The following is a 23,696-nucleotide window of genomic DNA, read 5'->3' as shown; positions in this document are numbered from 1 at the left end:
AGAAAACAAATTGGATCAAATGCCAGTAAGTCCTGTCGTAACTGAACTGAGCTGGCGATGTGTTTGTGTTCAGTGCGGGAGTACTTGCTGACAGCAAACAGTACAACAAACAGCCTCCAGAGTCAACAGCAGAGGTTACTCAACTCGGATCTGACCTGACAGACATTTCCTGATGAGTCACAGGTTTGTCAAACTGAACCAGGAGGCTTCAAATGATCCGACAGTAGCGTTCAAGCAGCATTCAGCAACCAGTCTTCACACAGAGGAAGGACAACAGAAACAAAGATGGAACGACTCAATTTACTCGTCTGTCTCGGTTTGATTTGTGTGGCTTCAGCTCTGGTGAGTCAGATCACAATGACACTTTTAATACGTTAAAACATTTTACAAACTGCAACTGATGTATTTTGTTGAAATGATGGGACCTTTATTCACAACAATACGTTTCAAAATGTATTTTTAGAAGCTATTTTTGCAATTCTTGTCATTTTTATGTTTTAGAATTTTATATTACCTATTTGTGTCAGTTAATTTGACCATTTTCTTGCCTTTTTAGCAGTTTTGTTGATAAAAACAACAACAATAATATCTAAATAAATATAGTAGTTTTCAAAACAAACTTGCAAAGTGCTTGCAACCCAATAAAATCAGACAACACACACACTGAAAAGCACTGAAATATAATATCAGTTAATGTTATTTGACTTTATTTTTCTCTGTGGCACACTTTGTAATCTGTTCTAGAAAGGTACTTCCACCTCCTTTGCATGTTTTGCGGGTAATAAAATAATAATTCACTGTGTTTTTGTTCACCGTTATCACTCTCCAAAAACATGCTGGGGTCGAACATCAATCTCATCATAATTTAGTATTTGCTAGATTTATATAAATGTATTTAAATGCAGGAAATAGCACCCCCTAACTCATGAAATTGTTTCAGTGAAGCTTTAAACAATTTATACTTATGATACTTGTTTGACAAATCCCCATCAAAAAATGTTTGGTTTAATATATTTATTTTTCTCATGGTACACAAAACTAAATTAGACAAAATATACTAAAATTTTAAATGGCAATATTTTTTCTATTGGTGCCAATAAAATACCTGCACTTTTGTTATCCATGTATGAAGAAAAGGGCTCTGAACGTCTGCACTTAGACTTATAAAGGAGACGTAAACCCTCTCTCTGCCCCCCTCTCTGTCTCTGTCTCCAGGCTACAGTGGTCGACCCCAGAGGAGCTCGTCCGGTGGAGCAAGGCACCAGAGCCGATAAATGTGCCACTCAGAGAGAGTGGCCTTTCTGCACAGACGATGAATGGGTACAGCTTGTTCCCGGCTTTATTAGTCCATCCTTAGTTCATCCCATCAGTTGACACACACTTTTTCCAGAGCCAAAATCTTCATGATTTCTTTCAGCAGCCAAAAACACTTGCTGTACCTTAAGATGCAGATGTGTGTTTATAATTACATAGTAAAGATTATCATTGATACATTTTTTTTAATCCAGTGTGAGATGTTGTGAGTGAATTACAGTGTTTTTACGTGAAGCTTAAAATAAGTAACGAGCAAAAGCTTCTGAGGTTAAGGCATCTCTTTCTCCCACCCATCTCTCCCATCCTCTATCAGGGCTCTAAATGCCCGTCGGGCTGCAGGATCCAGGGTCTGATGGATAAATACGACCACAGCCTGCTGAAGAAGATCGAGAAGATCCGCAGCCTCCTGGATCAGAACAGGGTCAAGCATCGCTCCACTGACCAGGTGTCCAAACAGACTTACGACTTCCTCAAGGAGAAACTCATCCTTGAAGCTGGTTAGTTTGTGTTTGTGTATGCTTCCTTTTCTCTACCAAGCATTTGATGGCCAGTCAGTCTTTGACTCAGCACCTGACCAACAACTTAAGGGTGCCCTGAGGAGTTTTCCTGTTTACAAGTTACATTTAGTGTTTCTCACTGTGTTTCTGTGTATTCTTTAGGTTTAACAAACATGTTGAGTGCATTTGCTTCCTCATAAAACATTTGCAAAGCCGAGCTTTTGCACGACACAAACGGGGACCCACATAAACATTGCTCCATAGTGATACTAGTGGTCAACTCCACAGGCTGCCTTTAAGATCGAAGATCATTTAGATCCAGACTCAATAAAACAATACAAGAGGCACGTCGACTCATCTTGGATTTTTATGCTTCATTTTCAATGTTGACGTAGAATTAAATAAAGTCTAAATGTAAGTATCAGTCAATCTGCCTGCCTGTATATCATTTGATCTATCAATTCATCCAAATGCATCCTTCCTCCTTCCACAAGGTAATGATAACAACTACTACGACTTGGCCCAGAGTCTGCGTCAGAGAATCACAGACTTGAAGATCAAGATCGACAGACAGCTGAGAATCCTGGGCGCCCTGAAGGATCGAGTCAAAGACCAGGTTGTCGAGATGCAGAGGCTGGAGGTACGGAGACACAATAGAGACAAAAATACATATTTGCATTTATTCATACTCAGTGTACAGCTAACCCCCCAGTTGTACGCTTTCTGAATGTCACAGAAGCTCAGAATTACAAAGGCTGACGGCAGTAACTACATAAGCCAAGAATAAAGGCTGTTCATTTTTTTAGGCTAGCTGGCAAAGTGCTTAACAGATAAAGATTTTGTAATACCTTAATTTAAGTCTTTAGGCTGGTTATTTTGCCCTAAAACATCATTGCCATAGAACCTACATAATAAGAGATACTGCTCTTAAAGATGCAGTATCTCCAAACAAAATATGCCAGTGTCCATTATTTACAGACCATAGCTTATATAAATTAAATGTATTCTCTATAGATCAATATAATAAACTAATTTTACAATTTAATACATTTAAATGTGTAATTTAAAGGTAGCTTAAATGCACACCAAATGCATGATTTTCACTGAGTCAAAAGCTGAGATGGCAGCTGAGATCTACTAAGCTAGTTAGCTTTAGCAGGAGTTTACCAGGTTTTTTCTCCATCATTAATGGATTTAATGACTTTCTCATTTAGTTATGTGGAATAACAAACTGAATTACCAGGATGTCACTTACAATTACAGTTAACAGCTAGGGAAAAATCAATACATAAATTTAGTTTTAGCTTCAGCTAACATTAAGCGAAGCTATCTTACCAGCTAGCTTTCACTTGATGTAACTCTCTTTTGTTACACAGCCAGAGTGCAGTTTGGTTTTTAGCTCTGTTTTGTAGTAACCGTAAGTTAAAAACGCTGTTTTCACAGAAATTATACATTTCTTTGCCATAATATATTTATACCATAAAACAGATGTCAAAAAGTCTGATTCAGGTCAGTTTTGACCAAATATGTAGTTACTGCGTTTTGCCTTTGTAGGGCAGAACAGATGTTTCAACTTTCATTTGTTCACTAAATGTACACAGATATTTAACGCGGCTGTAGCCTGGCCTATCAGTTGATTTACTTTCAAAATGTCTGCAGAGTTGCTGCATGTAAACACGCTCATTTGCTAAACAGGTAGTATATTTCCAACTCTTTGTCTCCTCTGTCAGGTGGATATCGATATCAAGCTCCGTTCCTGCAAAGGATCCTGCAAAGGCTACTCAGAGTACCAGGTGGACCAGGAGAGCTACGTGGCACTGAACAAACAGGTAAGGTCCTAACTCTGTGGTTCCACCGCACCCCACACTCAGGACCATTTAATGAACATAAGAACATTACCCGCATTTCGACAAACACAAAACTCGCGGCTGCTACAATTTGGGTAACGTTTATTCACACTGCTGATCAAGAGTCCAAAGTGAGAGAACGAAAAAACTAAATTGCCTCATTTGCATCCATTCAAACATCTGTGACAAGTAATACAGTCATGTTAACACGATGATGTGTTGTTGTTTCCTTACACAAGACAACTGTGTCTCAAACGCTGCTGTCAGTGTAAACTCAACTATCGGTCTAATTTGCAGTGGACACACAAACAATCAAATGGGACTTTTAGTTCCTGGGACTATTTGGTCAAAAAGGTTGGGACGCTTGTTTAACTCCGGGGAGTCCAAGGTCATCTTTGCAGTTTTTGTTGACTTTGACTACCAACAGAAAGTCTTTAATCAAAGCCATTTCAATTGCTCATATTAAGATTAAGGTAAAATTTGCATGGGTTAAGTAACTTTAAGGGGAGTTAAAAGTGAATTCCTTAATTTAAGCCTATTAAAGGAACGTGTGGCTAAATTTGTGGCAATAAATTCTGAGATTTAAGAGTTGTGTATATAGATTATCGGATGATTTAAACAGTCTTATTTTAGGGTATGTTTTATCTTATAGAAACCTAAAGAAGTAATGTCCGGCATAATTGTTTCCCAGCACAAATTCACCTCTAATGCTGTTGTATAATTTTGGTTGAAGCTCAACAGCCATACCCGCTAAATGGACTGAAATTTGCATTCTGCACCTTTGTGGTGCTTCAGTCCAATTCTGTATAGTCACACGTATATTTCCGTATAATATAACACGTATATTTAAAGGAATAGTAATAGTTCAGCATTTTGTGTGATCTCGTCCCACTGGTTTACAATGTCCCGTTTCAACAGCAAATACATCACATTAAGGAGGTAATAATGCAATTTCACTTTATCTTTTAAAAATAAAAATAATGCATTTTTCATTTTAGGTGACAAAACTTTATGCATAAACCTGACAAAAATAAATTGGGAGATGTGGTAAAAGCTTGTTGTGTAACCATTAAAAAGTCAGAATATCTACATGTGACAGGTTTTATCCACTTATTTCATATTATGGTTCATGGGCCATTTATAAAAATAATGTATAAAAAACTGCAAGTTTAGAGGGTTAAACACCAGGCATCCAAACAAATCTACACTGGATTGTGTAGATGCTTAACCAGATTTCTCTCATAGTTTTGATACAGCTTTGGGTTTGCATTATTTCTCTTTCTGTCCGTTTCCCAGATTAATCAACTGGACTCCCACTCGGCCCAGAACATTGAGACTGTGGGGACGCTGTACGTGATGAAGAGCAGGCCGCTGCAGAGTGTCACGGTGGACAGCGTCTTCAAGTCCAAGAATGTCGAGGGCAGTATGGCAGGACAGCAGAAGGCAGACTTGTTCCCTGAGGTGAGGGACACATGTTGGTTTGACAGGTCTTGAACTGTGAAGGCACCAAACTAATCCCGCAAACTTTTTACCCCATGAAAGTGAATTACCATTCATGAATTTTACCTAGTGAAGGTTGGACGTTGTTTAAGGACACAGCTGGTGCTACTCTGTATTTTTGTCATTGTCAACAAAGCCCATGAAAAAAGACCAAAACCAACATTGTGTTAGTCCGTCTCTCAGTATTTTCAGACTTCTTTACCCTGTCTGTAGCTCTCAGCCCCAAGCTCATTGGGTTAAAAATGGCTCACAAATATATAGTTTCCTTTTTTTAAAAAGGCTCAGTAATTTCCTAAAACACCTGGCCAGGAGGAAATGGTGCATTTGTTGGGGACTATTTTCAGCAGTGGATTAATCCGCATTTGGTGCACTAGTGAATATTTGGGACAGCAGGACGGTGTATGTGGGATTGAGTCAAAATTAACTACAGTGTGTGTTCATGGAAATTTTATGAACATGTCACCCATTCCTATGACACAGATGAAAAAGATATATCTGGCTTTGGATACACAAACAATACTTAGTTAACTACCGTCATTGTTGGTTTTTGGTTTTCTTTTCATGGGATTTATTGACATTAAGAAATAAAAAAGCAGACTTATCCTGTAATAGTGAATAGTGAATATCCTTTAAAAGTGAATACAAGTGATGGACAGTGTGTGGGAATTTTTGGTTTCTTCATTTTCGTTTCTTCGTTTTGCTCCTGCGCATGTGACATTAAGACTTCATGGCGTGCAACAACGTTGTTGAAGTTGTTACCGGTTTGACACCTCTAAAAGTGCATAACTGAACGTAAAGCAATTTTCACCTTGTTTTATTTACTGCAGTGTTTTCTCAGTCTGTGTTTATTTGCCCACGAACAGAAGTTAGCTGTAGCTGTAAGCTAGCTAGTTATTAAAGTATGCACTGGCCCTGTCCTCTTTGTCCTCTTGTCTCTGTACATTCATGAATTGGAGTTGTACAGATTCAGGTTAAGTGTGAGTCTTTTGGGGAGGTTGGAATATTTATAACTTGCATGGATGCATTCACTTCCTGTTCAGTCCTAACACACCTTAAAGAGTATTTCATATGCTAATATCTAGCTCTTGTCTATCTTCTTCCTATGTAGGCTAAATGGACTTATAAATCATCTGCCTAATTAGTGTAATGTCATAAAATTATAATTTATTCTTATCCTTCTTATACCATGTGTGAATTATGGGCATAGCTTCCAGTTATTCCTTTCACTGAGCCAGCATCTGCGAGAGTTAGCTGTACAGGTGTCGTCCCTTTTTTTTTTTTTGAGATTTTTGGGAAATAACTGATTTGGGAACACAAGCTGTCATACCTTAAAATGGATAATGTCATCATACCTCAGCCTTCTACCACTGACGGAAGGAAGGACAATCATTATTATAATATTTAGCTTATTATTTCTGTTGCTACCGATCAACATTTGCGTTGTCATAAAGGCAGGCATCTTTTTATTAAAAGAGTGAGCCTCAAAGTCACATATCAGTTAACTAACCATAAGCTAACTTAGTTTGTTACTGTGATCTGAAGCCACTTTTCCAGGTCGTCCTCCCATCCTTCGGTAGTAGAAGGCAGTGGTATGATCACACAGTTTGTGTTCTCACATCGTTTATTTCCCAAAATACTTGCTAACGCTCACTGGTTCAGTGACAGGAATAACTGGACTAGTGCTAGCCATAATTCACTCAAGGTATCATAGGGCTAGAAATAACATCATTGTTTCTTTTTATTGTCATCAGGACAAAAACACGCATTACACCGTCTTTTCTAGAACCATGCACACTCATGCTAAAGTTATTCTTCATTCTTCTTTCTCAGGTTAAGACAGTCCATTTGGTCCTAGAGGAGGAAGGCTCCAGCTCATCCCCAGCAACCATCTCCAAGGTCCCAGGTACTTCCTACTCTCCATCTACATCCTCATCATCGACCTCCTCCGCTTCCTCCGGCTCGTCCTCCTCCTCCACATCATCTAAATCCATCACTGAGCTCAGAGGACACGGCAACGGCGATTTCTTTAGTTTGGGCGGAGGGTTTGAAGGCTTCAGCCAGCCCAGTACAAGCCACGTGTCCACCAAAAGTGTCTCCTGCACCAAGAGCATCAGGAGGACTGTCGTCCACACAAAGGAGGGGCCGGTGGAAAGGATGGAGGAGGTGATAGAGGGAGGCCCCGAGTGCCAAGCCATGACAGGCCTCACCAAGGGAGGGATGAGCTCCTTGTTCCCAAGCCTCAGCCACACATCTTCCTCCTCCTCCTCCTCCTCTTCTTCTGTGACCACCAAGACCGTACACGCCAGTAGCGCCAAGGGAAGTCTCACAGGAGATTCCAAAACTGGGTTTGGGGATCCATTCGGCACTGAAGTTGGGCTCGATCTCGGCGGGTTCTTGACGGACAATGCAGAGGATGACCTTCCTGATTTCCACGCCCGGAGTGTGAAGAGCACGCGTACCGAGCGGCACGCCGATTATATAGGAAAAGGTACAAAAACATCAGACCTGGAGTAAAATATGGAAAGGCCAGAACGCGCATTCAGCTAGACAGCATGCTTTAGCATCAGCTAGCTTGCTAGCTAGCCTTATGTACCAAAAATATGACGTGAACACAGTAATTGTAATTGTTTTGCTAGAACATTCAGTGTGATGTATTTGATTGTTACCAAGTATTTTGGGTCATTGTGTAATCCAAGAAACAGTTTGGAAACTAAAGACTATGAGGAACTTTTAGGGCTGTTTTTGCTTTGTACCAAATCGCAAACGCCAAAAAACTGGATAGAAATGTAAAGTCCTGCTGACATTTCAAATGCAGATTGGCAGAAATGGGTTGAGTTATTTGAGACAAGTGTTAGCCATTTTGCAGTGAAAGTGACTGTTAGCTTAAAATACTCCAGTCATAAGTGCGCTATCAGAGCCAAAGAGTTGAATTTGCTTGTTATCAGGGGTCTCAAGGTTGCGTTAAGGGACTGCAGATGGAAAGTAGAAGTAGTCTTTTCTCTTGTTTGATGTCAATGTTTTTTGTACATATTCCTTGACGAATACATTTAATAAAGTTAACTTTTAAACAAGTCCAAATTCCCCCAACAGAAGCCCACCCATCTAAAAAAATAATAATTCAGGAGCCACCAACCAAATAAAAATCATAAAACTCAATCTGCGTTTTGGAACATCCTGCTGATGCTCCAAAAGCAGATTGACAAAAATAGGTTGGCGAAGGGGTTTAAATGGGGCAAGTGTTAGCCATTTTGCGGGGAAAGTGACTGTTACTGCTTCTATCACGGCAGTTAATTTCAGCTACTCGAGCCAAAGCCAGTCCAAGCTAACTCGCGGTCTGCGGTTTGCCCCTCTCTGTTCGCAGATTGTGTCGAAGCCTACCAGAACCACCTGAAAGGGGAAACGAACGGCCTGTTTAAGATCAAACCCGGCGGCACAGACTCCATAGAGGTAGTGGAAGTTTATTGCCAGCAGGAGGGGATGATGGGCGGGTGGTTGTTAGTCCAGCAAAGAGAGAGTGGTGCGCTCAGCTTCAACCGCACCTGGGCCGAATACCGCAACGGGTTCGGTTTGGTCGACGCGAAGGGCAAGGGGGAGTTTTGGCTAGGCAACCAGAACCTCCACCTATTGACTAATCAGGGCGAGACCATGCTAAAGGTCGAGCTAGAGGATTGGGAAGGGGGCGAAGCCAGTGCTGAGTATACAATCAGGGTTGGCTCGGAGGATGAGGGGTACCCGCTGCATGTGTCCGGGTACACTGGGGATGCTGGGGACGCTCTGGTGATACCTAAGTCTGATATGGCGTCTTACCTGTCCCACAACGGAATGAAATTCAGCACCTTCGACAAAGACAATGACAAGTGGGAGGAGAATTGCGCAGAAATGTATGGGGGCGGGTGGTGGTACAACAACTGTCAGTCAGCTAACTTGAATGGGATTTATTATAAAGGCACGTACGACCCGGAGAAAAACACACCGTATGAGATTGAAAACGGAGTTGTGTGGGCGACGTATAAACCGGCCAATTACAGCCTGAAAACGGTTAGGATGTTTATCCGACCAGCTGCTTTTTAATAGGACAAGGGGGAAAATCATCAAATAACATAAAATATACACCTTTATATACATTTACGTATTCAAACCCTAAGAAAATTTGGTTGCAAAATATGCAACAGGTACAAAGAAACAACAGCACGAAATAAGACATAAAGAAAAACAGAAGCGCACACTGAAGCTGCAGAGAAATATTTGAGGCCAAAAATCAAAGTCGGTTTCAGACCTTGAGACTGTTGATCTGTTCGTAAATCATTCTGAGATTTCAAAATCATGTCAAACAGTGTCACTGTGTCGCCATGAGTATTTTTGTTGATTCTTCTATTCTTGTCAGCATTTTGTGTAAATGTCATTGACCTGTTTGTTAGGATTATCTAAACAGTGTTCTTGGAACGACCTGATGTTTCCACAGTGTTTTCCCTGTTGCTCAACTCTGTACAGAGCAATGACTGAACTCTGCTCAATCAATAAAGATTCAATGTTCACTTCAGCTACCGTGGTTTCTGGTGTTATTTAAGTCTAAGTAACAAATAATTAAAAAAAAAATCGGATTATAATAATTTATAATAATTTTTTCATGTAAATTTTTGCACTAAAAGACCTTTTTTTTCAAAATACCTACCATATTGTTACAAAGTTTACAAAATATATTAGAAAAGTTGTGAATTATCTTAAGAGCTCATCCTAAAAATTTGTCTTTGACTATAGAATCAATTATGTTCAATGTACAGTGTCTATTAAAACAGTCAAAAGGTATTTTAAGGTAGGTATTTTACAACATTGAAAAACAAAAATGTGGCTTTTTTTGACACCAATAAACAAAAAAACTCTTTAATATCAAAATGAAAACAGATCTCTACAAAGTGATCGAAATTCAAATAAAGATCACCTGTCTGGCTTTAGCATGTCAGATATTTTATGTCTTGCTTTTATTTTCTATTGTGAAGAACTTTGTGACATCTGCTCTAAAGAGGCGCCATATAAATAAACTTATTTTTACATATTCAGCTTTTAGATTTTTAAAAATTTGCCTAACTGTCCCCAAGAGCCGAGGAGTAAAGTTTGACCCTCATGAAATATTTACCGAATTTGTTATTTTCTGACAGACATTAGGACGAATTATTACTTACAAGAGGTTTACATGTATTTTTAGGCAGTTTACTAATGTGTTTCACAGTGACTGAAATCATCCGGTGAGAAAGTGCCACGTATTAAAATAAAAAGTTTATTGAAATAAACATCTGATGATCATAAGGTGTAATTATCTAACAAATCTGTCTTTGACTGTAGAATCAATTGTATTTAATCATGTTTAATATAAAACAGTATTTTTAAAAATAACATTTTATCTTCAGCAGCCACCAGTTCACGTTACAATACAAATACATCCTACATGTAACACAACTTTTACATTTGTCAAAATTCACCTAATTTGTCCCAACCTGGAAAAATTGTTTTACAAACACAATCTGGCAAGAATTTTACATTATGTTACCAGTAAATTACAGTACAGTAAAGACAGAAGTAAGTTACCACATTTTACCATTTTAACATATTCATATAAGGATTTGACGTTGACGTGAGCTGCCTGTGTAGCTTTAGCACTACATTTTGAAGCAAACGATGAAACTGATTGCGCTGCAGCTACATGTAGGGAATATATGACTGTAGTACAAATGTTTGTAATAATGGTTTGTTGTCTGGTTGAATGTTTTGTCATGTATGTTTTTTTATGAATGTGATACAAATTTCAGAGAAATCTGCCATTGAAAGGAATCTAATATTTATCTTATGCTCACACAAACTAACAAATGATTACCTACAATTTCTATGTATCAGGACCAGAATAACCCGCTAGGGGGTTCCAGGGCAAAAGTGAGCTGTGGGTATGTATGTATCCTGTTGCCTTTAAATAGCCATCACGCACAGCACAAACAGCAGACTACATATAGCGGCAATTCAGTTCATATTGTGCTTTAGTGCATCAAATTTGTAATGAATCAAATCACCACAAACTCATTGCCACACAGGTCAGAGGCAGAAGCCCACTTTGCCCAGTTGATAATGTTGTTGCCTTGTTTTTAAACAAACTTTGATAATTCTTTTCACAGAGGTAAAATTACGTTGACTGTTGCCGTTAGAAAAGTGCCATAAAATGAAATAAAAGTCATAAGTAGAAGAAAGATTCATCCTATTTTGATGAGAACAAATCATTAAAAGCAGTTTGAGAGGAAGAGGTCAGTGAATTTTCAGGCCAGAACATAAAATGTGCATTCATGTTGGATTTGAGTCCAGTTTCCATCAGAGAATAATGTTAGCAACAAATCACAATGTTTTTAAGCCGTCTACTAAAACTGAACACCAACAGAACACTTTGTCCTGTCTAAACTTCAGATCAGTGACAGAATACAAACACTTACAACACAACTGCCAAATATCTTTGCAATGTCATGTTTGAATTAGATCTCAGTTGGTTGAAGGTGAACTGTTGCGCAGTTCTGCTTTTTTGTTTATTTTTCGTTTGTCTGCAGTGTGTACGAGGCTGAAGCAGCAGAATCAAGATGGCCGACAGCCTCCCAGGCACACCCAGACGTACAGGAAGCAACGCTGTCGAGCGAAATCAGACGTCGCTCTTTGTTCAGATGATGACTGGGTGAGGAACATGCAAACACACACACACACACACACACCCAGCTGCACTTCATATCCCATATAAAAATGGACACTTAATAGTTTTTTATTTAAAACACAATGCTTTAGTTATAACCTCGTTTTCTCTGTGTGTGAAAGTAATTCAGAATATGTGAATATGCTTTGCCAGTAAATGCAGAATTAATCCTCAAATAACATGAACTGAAACAATACCTGAGGGCCGAGAGAGTTTCATCAAGTGGAGTTACAGACATATGCAGCGATGTCTTCTTGAGATTCAATGTTTTATATCCATGCTGCTAATTAAGTTTCCCTCTTAGATAAAAAACTATCAATTAAAGAAAATACAAAATTTCTGTCTTCCTGTTCATTGTATTCCAGACTGTATTCTAATCCAATTTATAACACATGGCAGACATTTAGTACAAAGTTACTGTTGCTCCAATATATCGGCAAGCGGATGTACCTACCTGGGCCACTCTCAGATACACTTGTAAACCCTTGCGTTCTTCTCCAAAGGTTTCTAAATGCCCATCTGGCTGCAGACTCCAGGGTTTGATCTCACAGATGGAGAGCGAGGTGGAGAGGAAACTGAGGAAGGTGTGTAAGACAGCAAAGATGTACGAAGACGCAGCTGAGAAGTCCATGACGATGACAGCACACATCTACAACAACAACCGGAGAGACATAGTCAACAGATACAGTGAGGCTGACTATGACTCACTGACTATGTTTGTTATGTATTTGGTAAATAAAGACAGAATGATTAAAGTAATGCTGACTGATTAATAATGTATTTGTCTCCAGCGTCCGAGCTGAAGTTTGTGGAACATGCCGAAGGATTGGCCAGGAACCTGACGTCACTACGGAAACGATCGTCTGGGATGTCGCAGCAACTCGAGGAGCTGCGCCGCATCGTCCAGAAACAAATGGAGGACTTGTACCGAACAGAGGTGAGGTTGTTTTCAACAATACAATGCTTTTTTCATAATCTAATGGTAATGAGTATATTATGCTTGTTATGTTAAACCAAACCAACAGAGAGTTATCGCCTGACTGCTCTCAGCTCTACAGAGCGTTTTAGTGTCTTTCAGCTTTCAGCTGTTTTGGTTTTTGCGGTCCGTAACTTTACAGTTTTTGTTTAGTCTCATCACTCGAACCAACTTCCTTTCCAGCAGCAGCAGGCAGCTGTTCACATTACCTGCCCAGCACTAAACGGCAGGCAGACAAAGTTAGCGAGTAGCTGGTGAACATAGTGGAGCATTTAGCAGCTAAAGAGCCAGATATTTTTCTCAGGAGCCGCTGGAGACCAAAATAAAGCTAAAATGAGAGTGAATATTGGACTTACATTCACCAGGTGGACACAAACACCAGTCCAGTGGGATCATAATGTTGCTGCTGAATGTATAAATAGGCAACTGTTTGCTGACAAGTCCACCATATTAACTTCATAAGGGAATAATGTGTTAATGTTGTGTTTGCTGCTTGTTGCTAATGTCTTGCTTACGTCACCAGGTGGACATTGACATGAAGCTGCGAGCCTGCCACGGGTCCTGCCGGTTGGCATTAGTGTTCAGCGTTGATCATCCCAGCTATCAAACGCTTCAAACTGACATGGACCAGATGGACAAGACTCTCACCCAGAGAAGGAAGGCTGCTACGCCTCCTAAAGACATCCCTCATATCAAGCTGCAGCATATAGATGTGGGTCCGGCACCGTCAGCAGAGTATAAGACCATTCCCATGGTCCAGAGAGAACTGTTGACCCTGTTTGAGGACATCGGACAGAACCAGATAGTTCTGGAGGAGTCTGCAGATGCGGAGGCTCTCGACCCTGCAGAGCTGGAATGAAAGGGTTCGACTAGGGAAGGGTTGACAGTGTTCAGTGTTTGCCGGTAGTCTGGATTTTTCAAACACATTTCACGTGAACGTTCGACCTCTACAGCCAACATAAACATTAAAAAAAAAAACTGAAATCAATTTTAAAGAAAAATAAAGTGAAAACAGCACAATACTGTATGAGTACAACAATTTATGGGGCCATTACAGAAAGTGAGTCTCACCATCTATCACATGTTACAACTTGTATCTTACAAATTGTAATATCTTCTTGTGTTGTTTTAAAGGTAAAGCTTGAAATGTTGTAGTCATTCTCTGAACCACCTATTACCTATCTTATTTGTCAACCAAACATGAACTTCAGACAAAAATCTTAGATTTTATATTTTATACATGCATTATTCTGGTTCTGCATGTTGGCAATAGCTTGTACTACCTTTGTTTAATAACTAGACACATTTGAATATTAGCCCTGAATGCATTGAGAGCACAGTCCTGTTTTTTCCTGTTATTTATTTCACTGTCTACATAATTAGGCACAGAAACAATTACTTTCAGCATTCTGTACAGTCATTTCTGTTTATAACTAACTCATTTTGTTATTTGTATAGTCATACATCAGTTAATAAAAACGTGCTCAGGCAAAACAGTTCTGCACAATTCTGTTACCTCTGCTAGCCCTAATCCTATTTTGCTTGCGGTTCTTATCAAAATAGTTTATAGTCACCAGGTTTATGAACAAAAATTAAATCTACGTTTCCTTTGACAAAACTTTGAAATTCATATTTTCACTTGTATTGATCAGCACTACTGTGGTAAGTTCTTGTCTTGAAACCAAATTTGCTTCTTTGCATTTTCTCCATGATATGTTTTGTCTCTTTTATTTTGACAAGCTGGAGCAGGAAGGATTTAATGTCTTGTTTAAGAGCACTTCAGCAGGGATGTAAAAAATACTGTAGTGTGTACATTTTCTTTTCTATAGTCCATGTAGTGCAGTGAAATAACAACCAGACCAGACAGAAAGTATGTTCCTCAAAGTGTTTATTGAGTAGTGGAGGACAGTTGGCATCAACTCGTCCTAGAAGTGCACACTGAAGACGTCTCATATAACAAGGAAGGACAGATCACAGCACACTCACAACCAGTAAGATTTTTCTCTTTATCTGTAGATATGACAGTTCATCTGACATTAAACCATTTCTTATTTCTCTTTATTTTAGTTTTTTTGTAAGTTTAATGAGCTTTATTCTTTTGAAACAGATTTCATCTTCTTCAGTTCTTTTTCATTTTCACAGCACACGCCCAGACTCAGTGTTAGTTGTGAATGTGTGTGTACATCAACCTTTAACATAAAGGTTACAGCTAAAATAAAGGAAACACTTCAATATTAGTTGAACGTTACAATGAGCTTTGAAGCTGTTCTGGTGGTTCAGTTTGGCCCCAAACCCTGTTGGGACACTGTACTTTGGTGTCTTTTATTTTGGCGGTTTCCTCTATGTGTTATATGTGCGTGTGTTGACACTCTCTGACATGATTATGAGGGGGGAAAGTAAGGCCTGATCTTCATGCTGATGGCCTTGAGCGAATACCAGCTCCCCTTCCAATTCATCCACACCACGCCATCGTCTGTGCCGTGCTTGGCCATTTGCTTTGTGTAGGCTCCGCCCATGTAGTATCGCCCGTTGGGATTGGCTGAGTGGCAGCGGTTGTACCACCAGCCGCCTCCGTCCTCCCTCGAGCACTGTTTGGCGGGATCGCCAGGGGTCCTGGTTCAGGCAAACAGGGATTGAGAAAGGTGTGAACATATATGAAAAACCCGACATGAAATGATGCATGAAAGCAAAGCACATCACACATGTAAATTACTAACATTATGAGCTATTTTTAGATACAGTTTAATGGCCCGGTCACACCAGCATTTAAAATGGCAACATTTGGCGATCTTGAATATCAATCTTTAATAAACTGTGTGAACTTATTGTCCTGAGAGCTATTGTGACCATGATCGCCACTGACTAATGTTAACATGTTCCCAGCTGGCTAGCATTAGCTTCCCAACATCAGATACTGTTCTTGAACGGAGAGAACCACGGTGTAACACCAGCTTGTACGGTGAATGCTACATTATGGGTTGTTTGTACCCTTAATGTTGCTAGGCTAGTAAAGTCCAGTCTTTTAGAGTTAGTCAGCAAAGATTTTAGCCCAATTACACACAGGAGTTTCTGATGACTTGAGTAACATGTTTTGTCAGTCTGTTTGGAGGACTTGTTGGTTAAATGAATTACAAGATGTTTTGGGTTTAACTGTAATACTGTGAACATGCTAACCAACAGGACACCTACCAGTTGTCGTTGTCTCTGTCGTAGGTGCTGAACATCATGCCATTGTGAATGGTCATGGTGCGGTTTACACCAAAGAGTTCTAAGGATCCTTCCAGGAGACCATTACCAGCGTTACCGGAGTAACCGTTGACCGCCAGCACGTAGTTGGACGTCTCTGATTGGATGGTGAACTGGCTGTACTGGGCATGGACCTAAATGACAGCAGAAACCATTTGAGTTTCATTTCAAACTGAGACATTCATAATTTGAAAAAGGCAGATGTGCTGATTACTCATGGTATTTGGCGATTACTTACCATATCTTAGCAAGCAAAAACATTGATTGTTTAATTCTCCACAATGCTAATTATGTGAATACATAGCAATACCAATGTTTTAAATTGTAATATAAGTCAATAAGGGAGCCCAGCTTAAAGTCAGAATGAAAGTAAACAGGGTGTCAGAAGAACCATCATTCAATGGGGTTTGACATTAGATTGTTCAAAATTCTGTAAATCATTTATTGCTTGGAGTATTTCTTTAGGCGATCACATGTGTTAAGGAATAATTGAGGAACCCGAGTTTTCCTATAAATAAATGAAATTAAACCCTGATAAAACAACACCAAAACTGACTCAGAAATAGGGTCTCTTTTTTGGTCTATAAAATGTCCGAAAATAGACAAAAAATCCCATCACAATTTCCTATAGCCCACAAAACGGTGTCTTCAAATTGCTTGTTTGTCTGACGAACAGTCCAAAACCCAACAACATCCACTTTACTATTAAATAAGACAAAGAATTTGAGAACAAAAACCCAGAGAATGTTTGGAATTTTTGCTTGAAAAATGACTTAATCGATTATGAAAATAGTTGCAGATGAATTTTCTGTTGATCAACTAATCGTTTCTGCTGTAAATATAAACCATGAGGACTTACCTTGGCTCCTGTCCAGTCCTGCATCTCAATGAGAACCTCAGTGGGGCCTATCTTGGTTATCTGACTAATGCGGTCATTGCCCAGCCAATATTCACCTGTCACATGACAAAGGAGAAAGGTACGCTAGTCAACCACAAATAAGAGGAATAATGGTGGAATTGAATATACAGGTAGCTGCCAAAACTAATAAATGCTAAAGCGACATGTCTTATAACGAAATGGTTTCCATCCAGCATACCAATGGTAAGCTCTCTTCAACAAAGTCTTTTGTTTCATATTTTGAAAGTCTTACCGGGAATCTCACAGTGACCCTTGCTAGCTTTGAATGCGATGTTGCCAAAACCACGTCGATATTCGTCCCAGCGTCGGCCAAAGTCGACACTGCCATCAAGCCTGTTCTGGATGAGAAGCCATCCTGGGAAAATGAAAACGCAAAGATCTCTACCAAAGGCCTAAACATCCAAGGTATTTACAGTAAAGACCAACTAAATAATCAAAAAATGAAAGTTTAATGGTGTAGGTGGCTAATTTAATTATATTCTCACCTCCGTTCTGGGTGGTCTGATCACAGAAGACCTTGTATGGAGGGTACAAGGCGTCGGGCTGGATCAGGTACATCTGGGAGTCTGTTCCTCCTCGACGGAAGATGTCCTCACACTCCTTACCTGAATCACAAAGGAGAACAGTTAAGCATAGAAAAACTTCTGTACATATAGATACATATACATCATTGTATCAAGGATAGACCAATATGTATTGGAATTGATACAGACTATTAATAATTTAAGTGTCTGATATATCCCAGATGTGTTTAAGTTATTTGTTATATTGTTATCCGTCAAAGAAAGCTACAAAAGTTACTTTTGTGTTCTACCTTCTGGGGTCAAAAATAATGATCTGCTTTATTGATTTGTTTGTTGATTTGAAAGATAGCTATGTCCGATGGTTTGACTGTTTTGGCATCGATATTCATCATCCACACAGAATGAATCTTAACATTTTTGGTGACCCCCTGACCTTTTCTTTATCACCACCATCAGATCAAAATGTCCTAATCTGTCACACACATTTAACATTTTCTGAGCACACTCATGCTCCCCAGGGGATGAACCTGTTTGATTTTAATGACTCCAGCACCTTTCCTCTAGCTGCACCCTTGGGACAAACGTTAGCACCTCTCATGGTAAGGCTCCAAGAATAAGTAAATCAACACTTTCATATTGTGGTGTATATTGAACATTGCAGCCTCTAGGAGGCCCCGCACTTACCAGACACCACTGGTATGGGACATTTGGTCTGGCACGGTTCCTTGCACTCCTCCCTCTGGGCCTGGATGGCCTTCTCCAGCTTCTGGATCTTCAACCTGATCTTGTCCAGGATCCCCTGCAGCCATGGCACATTATTATTACATTAGGGGTATTTGTAGTTATCAAGGTTGGATGCACTAGATTCTGGTAGATCCCTTTCAAGTGATGCCATTTGTTTTGTTTGTGTATTGTATAAATTCCTATTTTAGTTTGGCTGTGATTAGGGATGACTGCCACATTAACATTTTAAAATGAAATTGACTGACAAAATGTTTCCTCTTTTTGATTCATGTCAGTTCTTATTTACCTGTAGCACTCTGATGTTGGAAGGGAAAACAGTGTCCACCGTCTCCTTGATGTAGTTATGTTGTTCCTCCACTTGATCAGTGTACTGACTGACCACCCTGCTGTTGTCTGAGAGGAGGAAGAGATGGACAGGCAGAGAAAAAACTTAGAGAAGTGCAAGAGGGAGGATTTCAACTTTTTCTAAATGTTTACATTGTACAAAACAATTAAAGTGCAGAATAATTCCATGTTATTTTATTTTATTTGTGGATTTGTTTGCATCAGAAGCTTCAATAAAAATACTGATTTTCTTTTTGCTAGCAAGGAGGTTCCAATTCACCTGGATGCTGTGCCTGTAATAGACTATTTGCAATCTTTTTTTGACATTTACAGTTTTGACATGGCTGTTAAGAATTGTTTCATATAACACAATTTCACAAAACCACAAAGTTGTAATTTCATTTTAATGTTAGGATTGAAAAAGTTTGTGGCAATGCAAACTTTCTATGTAAAGAGCATGTTTTCCCCAAAATTTTATGTTTTAAAACAAAATTTTAACAATATTATAATCTGACAAAAGTGGCCATGAAAGGCTATTAAATTGGGTGACAGTCATAAGATTGCATTAATTAAAACTTGTGATTAATGAAACAAAACTCATCAGGTTTTTCTCACCAGTGACGACTCTCTGCCTCTCCCTCAGAGAGTTGGAAATGCTGTTGACGTAGTTGTAGACGTTGTTGGAGGATCGTGACAAATCATCCACCTGAGGCTTGAGTTGATTTATGCTCTGTGAGAAATATATGCAGTAACAAATAAATAAAAGATCAGTCAATCCCAATGTTTTCTCATTGACAATGTGACAACAATGCAAGTAATACGTTCTATGCATTTATATTTTTAGCAGTTTTCACACAAAACATATTGGTTTAAACCAGCTTAATTTGTGATCCCTACAAATTCTCTTGTGACAAGCGTTGCTCTGAAAAGACAGAAAATACAAATGAACTCAAAGTAATTCAGTAAATCGGTTTCATTTAACCCCATTTACCATCTTGATGTTCTTCTCTTGCTTCAGCAGTGTAGTTTTCAGCTCGCAGCCAGTGGGACACAAAACACCCTGGTGGATGGGAAAATCTGTGGTTAGTTGTTTAAAATGCATTTTCTTTTTCTTTGTTTTCCTTTTCGATTTTCAATCACCATCCCAAAAAAGAATTTTCCTTTTGTTTTTCTATCTTTACCATACTAGTTAATTTGAATGTTTTAGCCCAATATTGTATATTTACATTAGCACTGACCAGTTTCCAAAGAAGGGGGATCCCTTCTAGGCAGCCATTGATTTCAAATGTACGTATGAAAATCAATTAGCAAACTTGTTGCAAACAGGTAACCCCACACAATCAGTCATTATAATGTTATCACTAGGTAGAAATGAAGCACAGACTGTTTTAAAAACTTTTCTTTGTTCAAAGAAGCTCTGACATTTGGATTCGATTTGGATCTGGATTTGAGATTATGGGAATTTAGTTGTTTCTTCAAATACAAGGGTTGCTGTGTTTTCTTAAATCCACCAAATGGACTTTTCTAAAGAGTCCCAGCTCATTACTACATTATCATGCAACAATAACCCTGACCAAAATAATGATGGCTAGTCAATGTTCAAAAAATGTTCAAATCAACCTGCCTGTTGATTTTTGTAGCGTCCTGAAATTAACTGAAACCAATGGCCTCCCAGAAGGAAAGAGTCTACAAATGTATGCTATGCTTTTGAAAACGGCCAGCAGAAATTTACATCTGTGGAGTTTGTAGTTACTGAGCTAAAACATGTAAAATCACTGGTTGGGTCCTTCTACCATCTCCTCTGAGGCGTGTGTGCATCCTCCAGCTTCAGGCTGCTCCTCCTTCTCCTGCGACTGTGGTCCTCTGACTGGAGCAGGGGTGGGGCGGCCGCGATACCTGGACAAAAAGCAAGAGACACTTCACTAACATGTCAGACACACTGAGAGACACCGTGATGTCTAATTTTTACCCATTCTAGCGGCATGGTCGGTCCACCACTTTGGTCCCAACTGAAATGTCTCAACAACTAATGGATGGATTGCCTTAAAATTTGGTACACACATTCATGTCCCCCTCAAGATGAATTGTAATAACTTTGGTCACCAAGTAACTTTTCATCTGGCGTCATTATCAAGGCAACATTTTAATTTTTCCAATACTTAAATTTATGACCAAATACCTGCAAAACTAGCATTCCCATCAGCCTCAGCTGTACTTCTTATTCATTGCTAATTAGCGAATATTAGCTTGCTAACAGACTAAACTAAGATGGTGAACATGGTAAATATTATACCTGCTAAAAATCAGCATGTTTGATTTGTCATTGTGAGCATTTTGTCATGCTAACGTTAGCATTTTGCTCAGCGTACAGCCTCACAGAGCTGCTAGCGTGGCTGTAGACTTGTTCCAATGAGAAGTCAGGTACTTTTGATTTGTTTGTTTGCACTGGTGGAAAGTAACTAGTACATTTTATACAAGTACTTTACTTAAGTACAATTTTGAGGTACTTGAGTATCTCCAGTATATGCTCCTTTATACTTCTACTCCACTACATTTCACAAGGAAATATTGTACTTTACTCCTACATTTATGATACTTGTTGATATTGCATTAGTATACATTTTAATAGTCGGTTTTTCTTTAATTATTTCTTCCTTTTATTTCTTTTTCGTGTATCTGTATATGAATGTACCTGCTGCCACCGCTGACAGGGGGCGGGGCATTGCGGCTAGGGTTGTAGGTCTCCCTGCCCTTTATTAGTGGACGGTGACCACGAGCATCCACAGTGTCTGGTTGCGCCTGCGGGGATACAAGACGTGATGAAGGAAATAAATAACAAAATATTAAAATAAATGAAAATATAATTCATGATATAAATCAAATGTTTGAACATATTCTACATACTGTCCCATTATTTGCAGATGAGCCCTTGTCCTGTGGAAGACAATAGGAAACTATTATGAATATATTTGAAGATTCAAATCCTTTCTTCTGTCAAGCTTGCATTTGTAATAAATGTAAAAGCTACATTATCTGTTGAGGACACTGAGTCCATGTAGTTTTTGTGCTGCAGATGACACAGCTGTATCTCATACCAAATGTATTATTACTGTACATGTAATCTGAGTGAGGAATACCATGCTGTTGTGTGTTAGTGCATTAACGTGATTTGAGTTCCATTGTTATGCATTATATAAAAAAAAATTTAAACATGTAAAAAAGATCCTTATAATTAGATTATAAAAATATGCTTGGATTCATTAATTCAAACAACATAATTTTGTAAAACAATAACACATTATGATCATATTGTCACATTACGATTCCATTTATATACATATATAATTGAAAGATGATTATATTTAATTATTGACCCTGGTTGTGATCAGTATTACAATTGAAGAAGGCTCTTTCTAACATTGTAATGAATATACACTTTAAATCTGCATTCTGATATTGGGGTGTAAAGACAAACCAAAAAGTGAAATTTGGATAAATAAAATACATTTTTTGACCAGTGTCATTAAGTTTTATTTGTGTTTAGGAAAAAATAAAAGATAGGTATCTGCCTGTTCTCTGAAACTATATAATGTTTACTTAAAAAAACACTCAAACCCATAGCTGTATAATTTGACTATAATTTTATTCAAGTAAACACACTCAACCACACTCACCGAGTCATAGTCGTCATATTCCAGATTATCAGGATCCTCAGCAGACAGAGCGTACACACACAGATACAGCAACAGCAGTGTCTTCATCGTCCACTGTCGATAAAGTTACTCTTTTTAAAATTCTCGTCAGTCACTCCACTGTCCACAGTGTGCCTTAATTCCTTTTTCTGTCCCTGAACTCTGATTCAACTAGGTATTTATCCTCTGTCTCTGTATGAGTGGGTGTCCTCCCCCACTTTTATTGATCTGCTAAAATTGGTCAATAACTGCTGGAACAGTTTGCCCAACCTGAGTCACTGCCGTACACGGTCAGTCTGGAGTTTGTGAAGGAACAAAAGGGCAAAAGGACTGAAGAGTTTACTGATAATTCAGAATTTCTCGAGCATATGTGTAAGCAGTTTCCAGTTTCACCATTTTTGTTTTCAAGCCAATGCTGCCATCCGGAGAGATAAAGTGTACAATATTGCTGTTGTTGAGTGACCTCACATCGCCAAAATGTTAAGAAACTAAGAAAAGCAGTCTCGTTTTAAAAATAAAGATGTGAATTTACGTTATTCGTTTTGAGATGGTTTAACAAATCTAGTGGTTGCAGAATAGCTTTAAACATTTAGCTGGTTTAAATCAGGTGTAGACCTTTATCTAGAAGAGTTCATTCTAGCTGGAAAACGGGTTTTCTGGAACCTATTTTACATTTTGATTGATTTATTTCTTAACAAGGCTAAAATTGAGGACACTGAGATCATGTCCTCAGTGGGTTTTGTTGCAACCTGGGGGAGTTTACATTTTACAGTTAAAAATAAACATTTTAGGCTAATTTAAGTATTTTGAGACCATGTATAATACATCTCACTCCAGCCAACAAAATAAATAAAAGATAAAATAATTTTTTAATCTGATTTTAATTCCTGGCAGTGTGGAGAGGGCTTCATGTTGGGAAATGACCCTAACCCTTCCCGACTCATGACCTGAGTATTTCTAAAAGCCTGGTTACTGACTGCGGAGTCCTTGATTTACTTAATGAGCAATTTCCACCATCTGTGATTATTAGTGAGCGTATGTGCGCATACGTACATAGCTCTGGCCCGAGGCTGCTCACACCAAAATTGAATTTATCATCTTATAATTTGTAATCTGAGGAGTAAAAACAGGACAGTTGATAATGGCAGGGATTCAGTGTCTTGCTCAATGGCACTTAAACTAGGATCATGTGGTGAAGGGGGTTCTTGAAATACTAAGTCACTAAAATCATCAAGAGGTTATTATCAACAAAATGATTTTACATATGATGGCATCTTTTGGAGATTTTGAAAACTGGGTTTTGCTGGATTTATTATTTTAAATATATTGTTAAAGCAATATTTCCTCTGTAAAGATACAGTGAATACTTTTTTCACTTCACAGCCTAAGCTTTTT

General features: G+C 38.8%; 2 protein-coding genes across 5 annotated transcripts; one reads left to right on the top strand and one right to left on the bottom strand.

Moving 5' to 3' along the window:
- The first annotated feature begins 9 nt into the window (after positions 1–9).
- LOC122870120 (fibrinogen alpha chain-like) lies at positions 10–14,961 on the top strand. 3 transcript variants are annotated; one of them, XM_044183922.1, is made up of 11 exons: positions 170–342; positions 1,216–1,320; positions 1,628–1,811; positions 2,306–2,451; positions 3,542–3,640; positions 4,955–5,119; positions 6,989–7,061; positions 11,740–11,861; positions 12,380–12,563; positions 12,668–12,813; positions 13,376–14,961. In XM_044183922.1, the coding sequence occupies exons 1-11, from the start codon at positions 286–288 to the stop codon at positions 13,709–13,711; spliced, it is 1,617 nt and encodes a 538-aa protein (XP_044039857.1). In that variant the 5' UTR covers positions 170–285; the 3' UTR covers positions 13,712–14,961. The 3 variants fall into 3 exon arrangements, with proteins under 3 accessions (XP_044039856.1, XP_044039857.1, XP_044039858.1); XM_044183921.1 differs by lacking the exons at positions 11,740–11,861; positions 12,380–12,563; positions 12,668–12,813; positions 13,376–14,961 and adding an exon at positions 8,520–9,698 and having other exon boundaries at positions 10–342; positions 6,989–7,646; XM_044183923.1 differs by lacking the exons at positions 11,740–11,861; positions 12,380–12,563; positions 12,668–12,813; positions 13,376–14,961 and adding an exon at positions 8,520–9,698 and having other exon boundaries at positions 184–342.
- Positions 14,724–22,494, bottom strand: fgb (fibrinogen beta chain). Of its 2 annotated transcripts, XM_044184044.1 has the most exons (13): positions 22,284–22,494; positions 21,514–21,543; positions 21,302–21,408; positions 20,403–20,505; positions 19,601–19,669; positions 19,225–19,339; positions 18,572–18,678; positions 18,226–18,340; positions 17,503–17,622; positions 17,250–17,372; positions 16,958–17,052; positions 16,042–16,232; positions 14,724–15,465 (listed from the first exon to the last, which is right to left on the bottom strand). In XM_044184044.1, exons 1-13 carry the CDS (start codon positions 22,368–22,370, stop codon positions 15,234–15,236), a joined length of 1,494 nt encoding a protein of 497 aa, XP_044039979.1. In that variant the 5' UTR covers positions 22,371–22,494; the 3' UTR covers positions 14,724–15,233. The 2 variants fall into 2 exon arrangements, with proteins under 2 accessions (XP_044039979.1, XP_044039980.1); XM_044184045.1 differs by lacking the exon at positions 21,514–21,543 and having other exon boundaries at positions 22,284–22,474.
- Positions 22,495–23,696: the final 1,202 nt, after the last annotated feature.

Source organism: Siniperca chuatsi, linkage group LG22 (assembly GCF_020085105.1).
Source record: "Siniperca chuatsi isolate FFG_IHB_CAS linkage group LG22, ASM2008510v1, whole genome shotgun sequence".
In the NCBI taxonomy this organism is placed as follows: domain Eukaryota; kingdom Metazoa; phylum Chordata; class Actinopteri; order Centrarchiformes; family Sinipercidae; genus Siniperca; species Siniperca chuatsi.
Note: the sequence above shows the minus strand (reverse complement) of the source record. Positions and strands in the feature narration are given on the sequence as shown.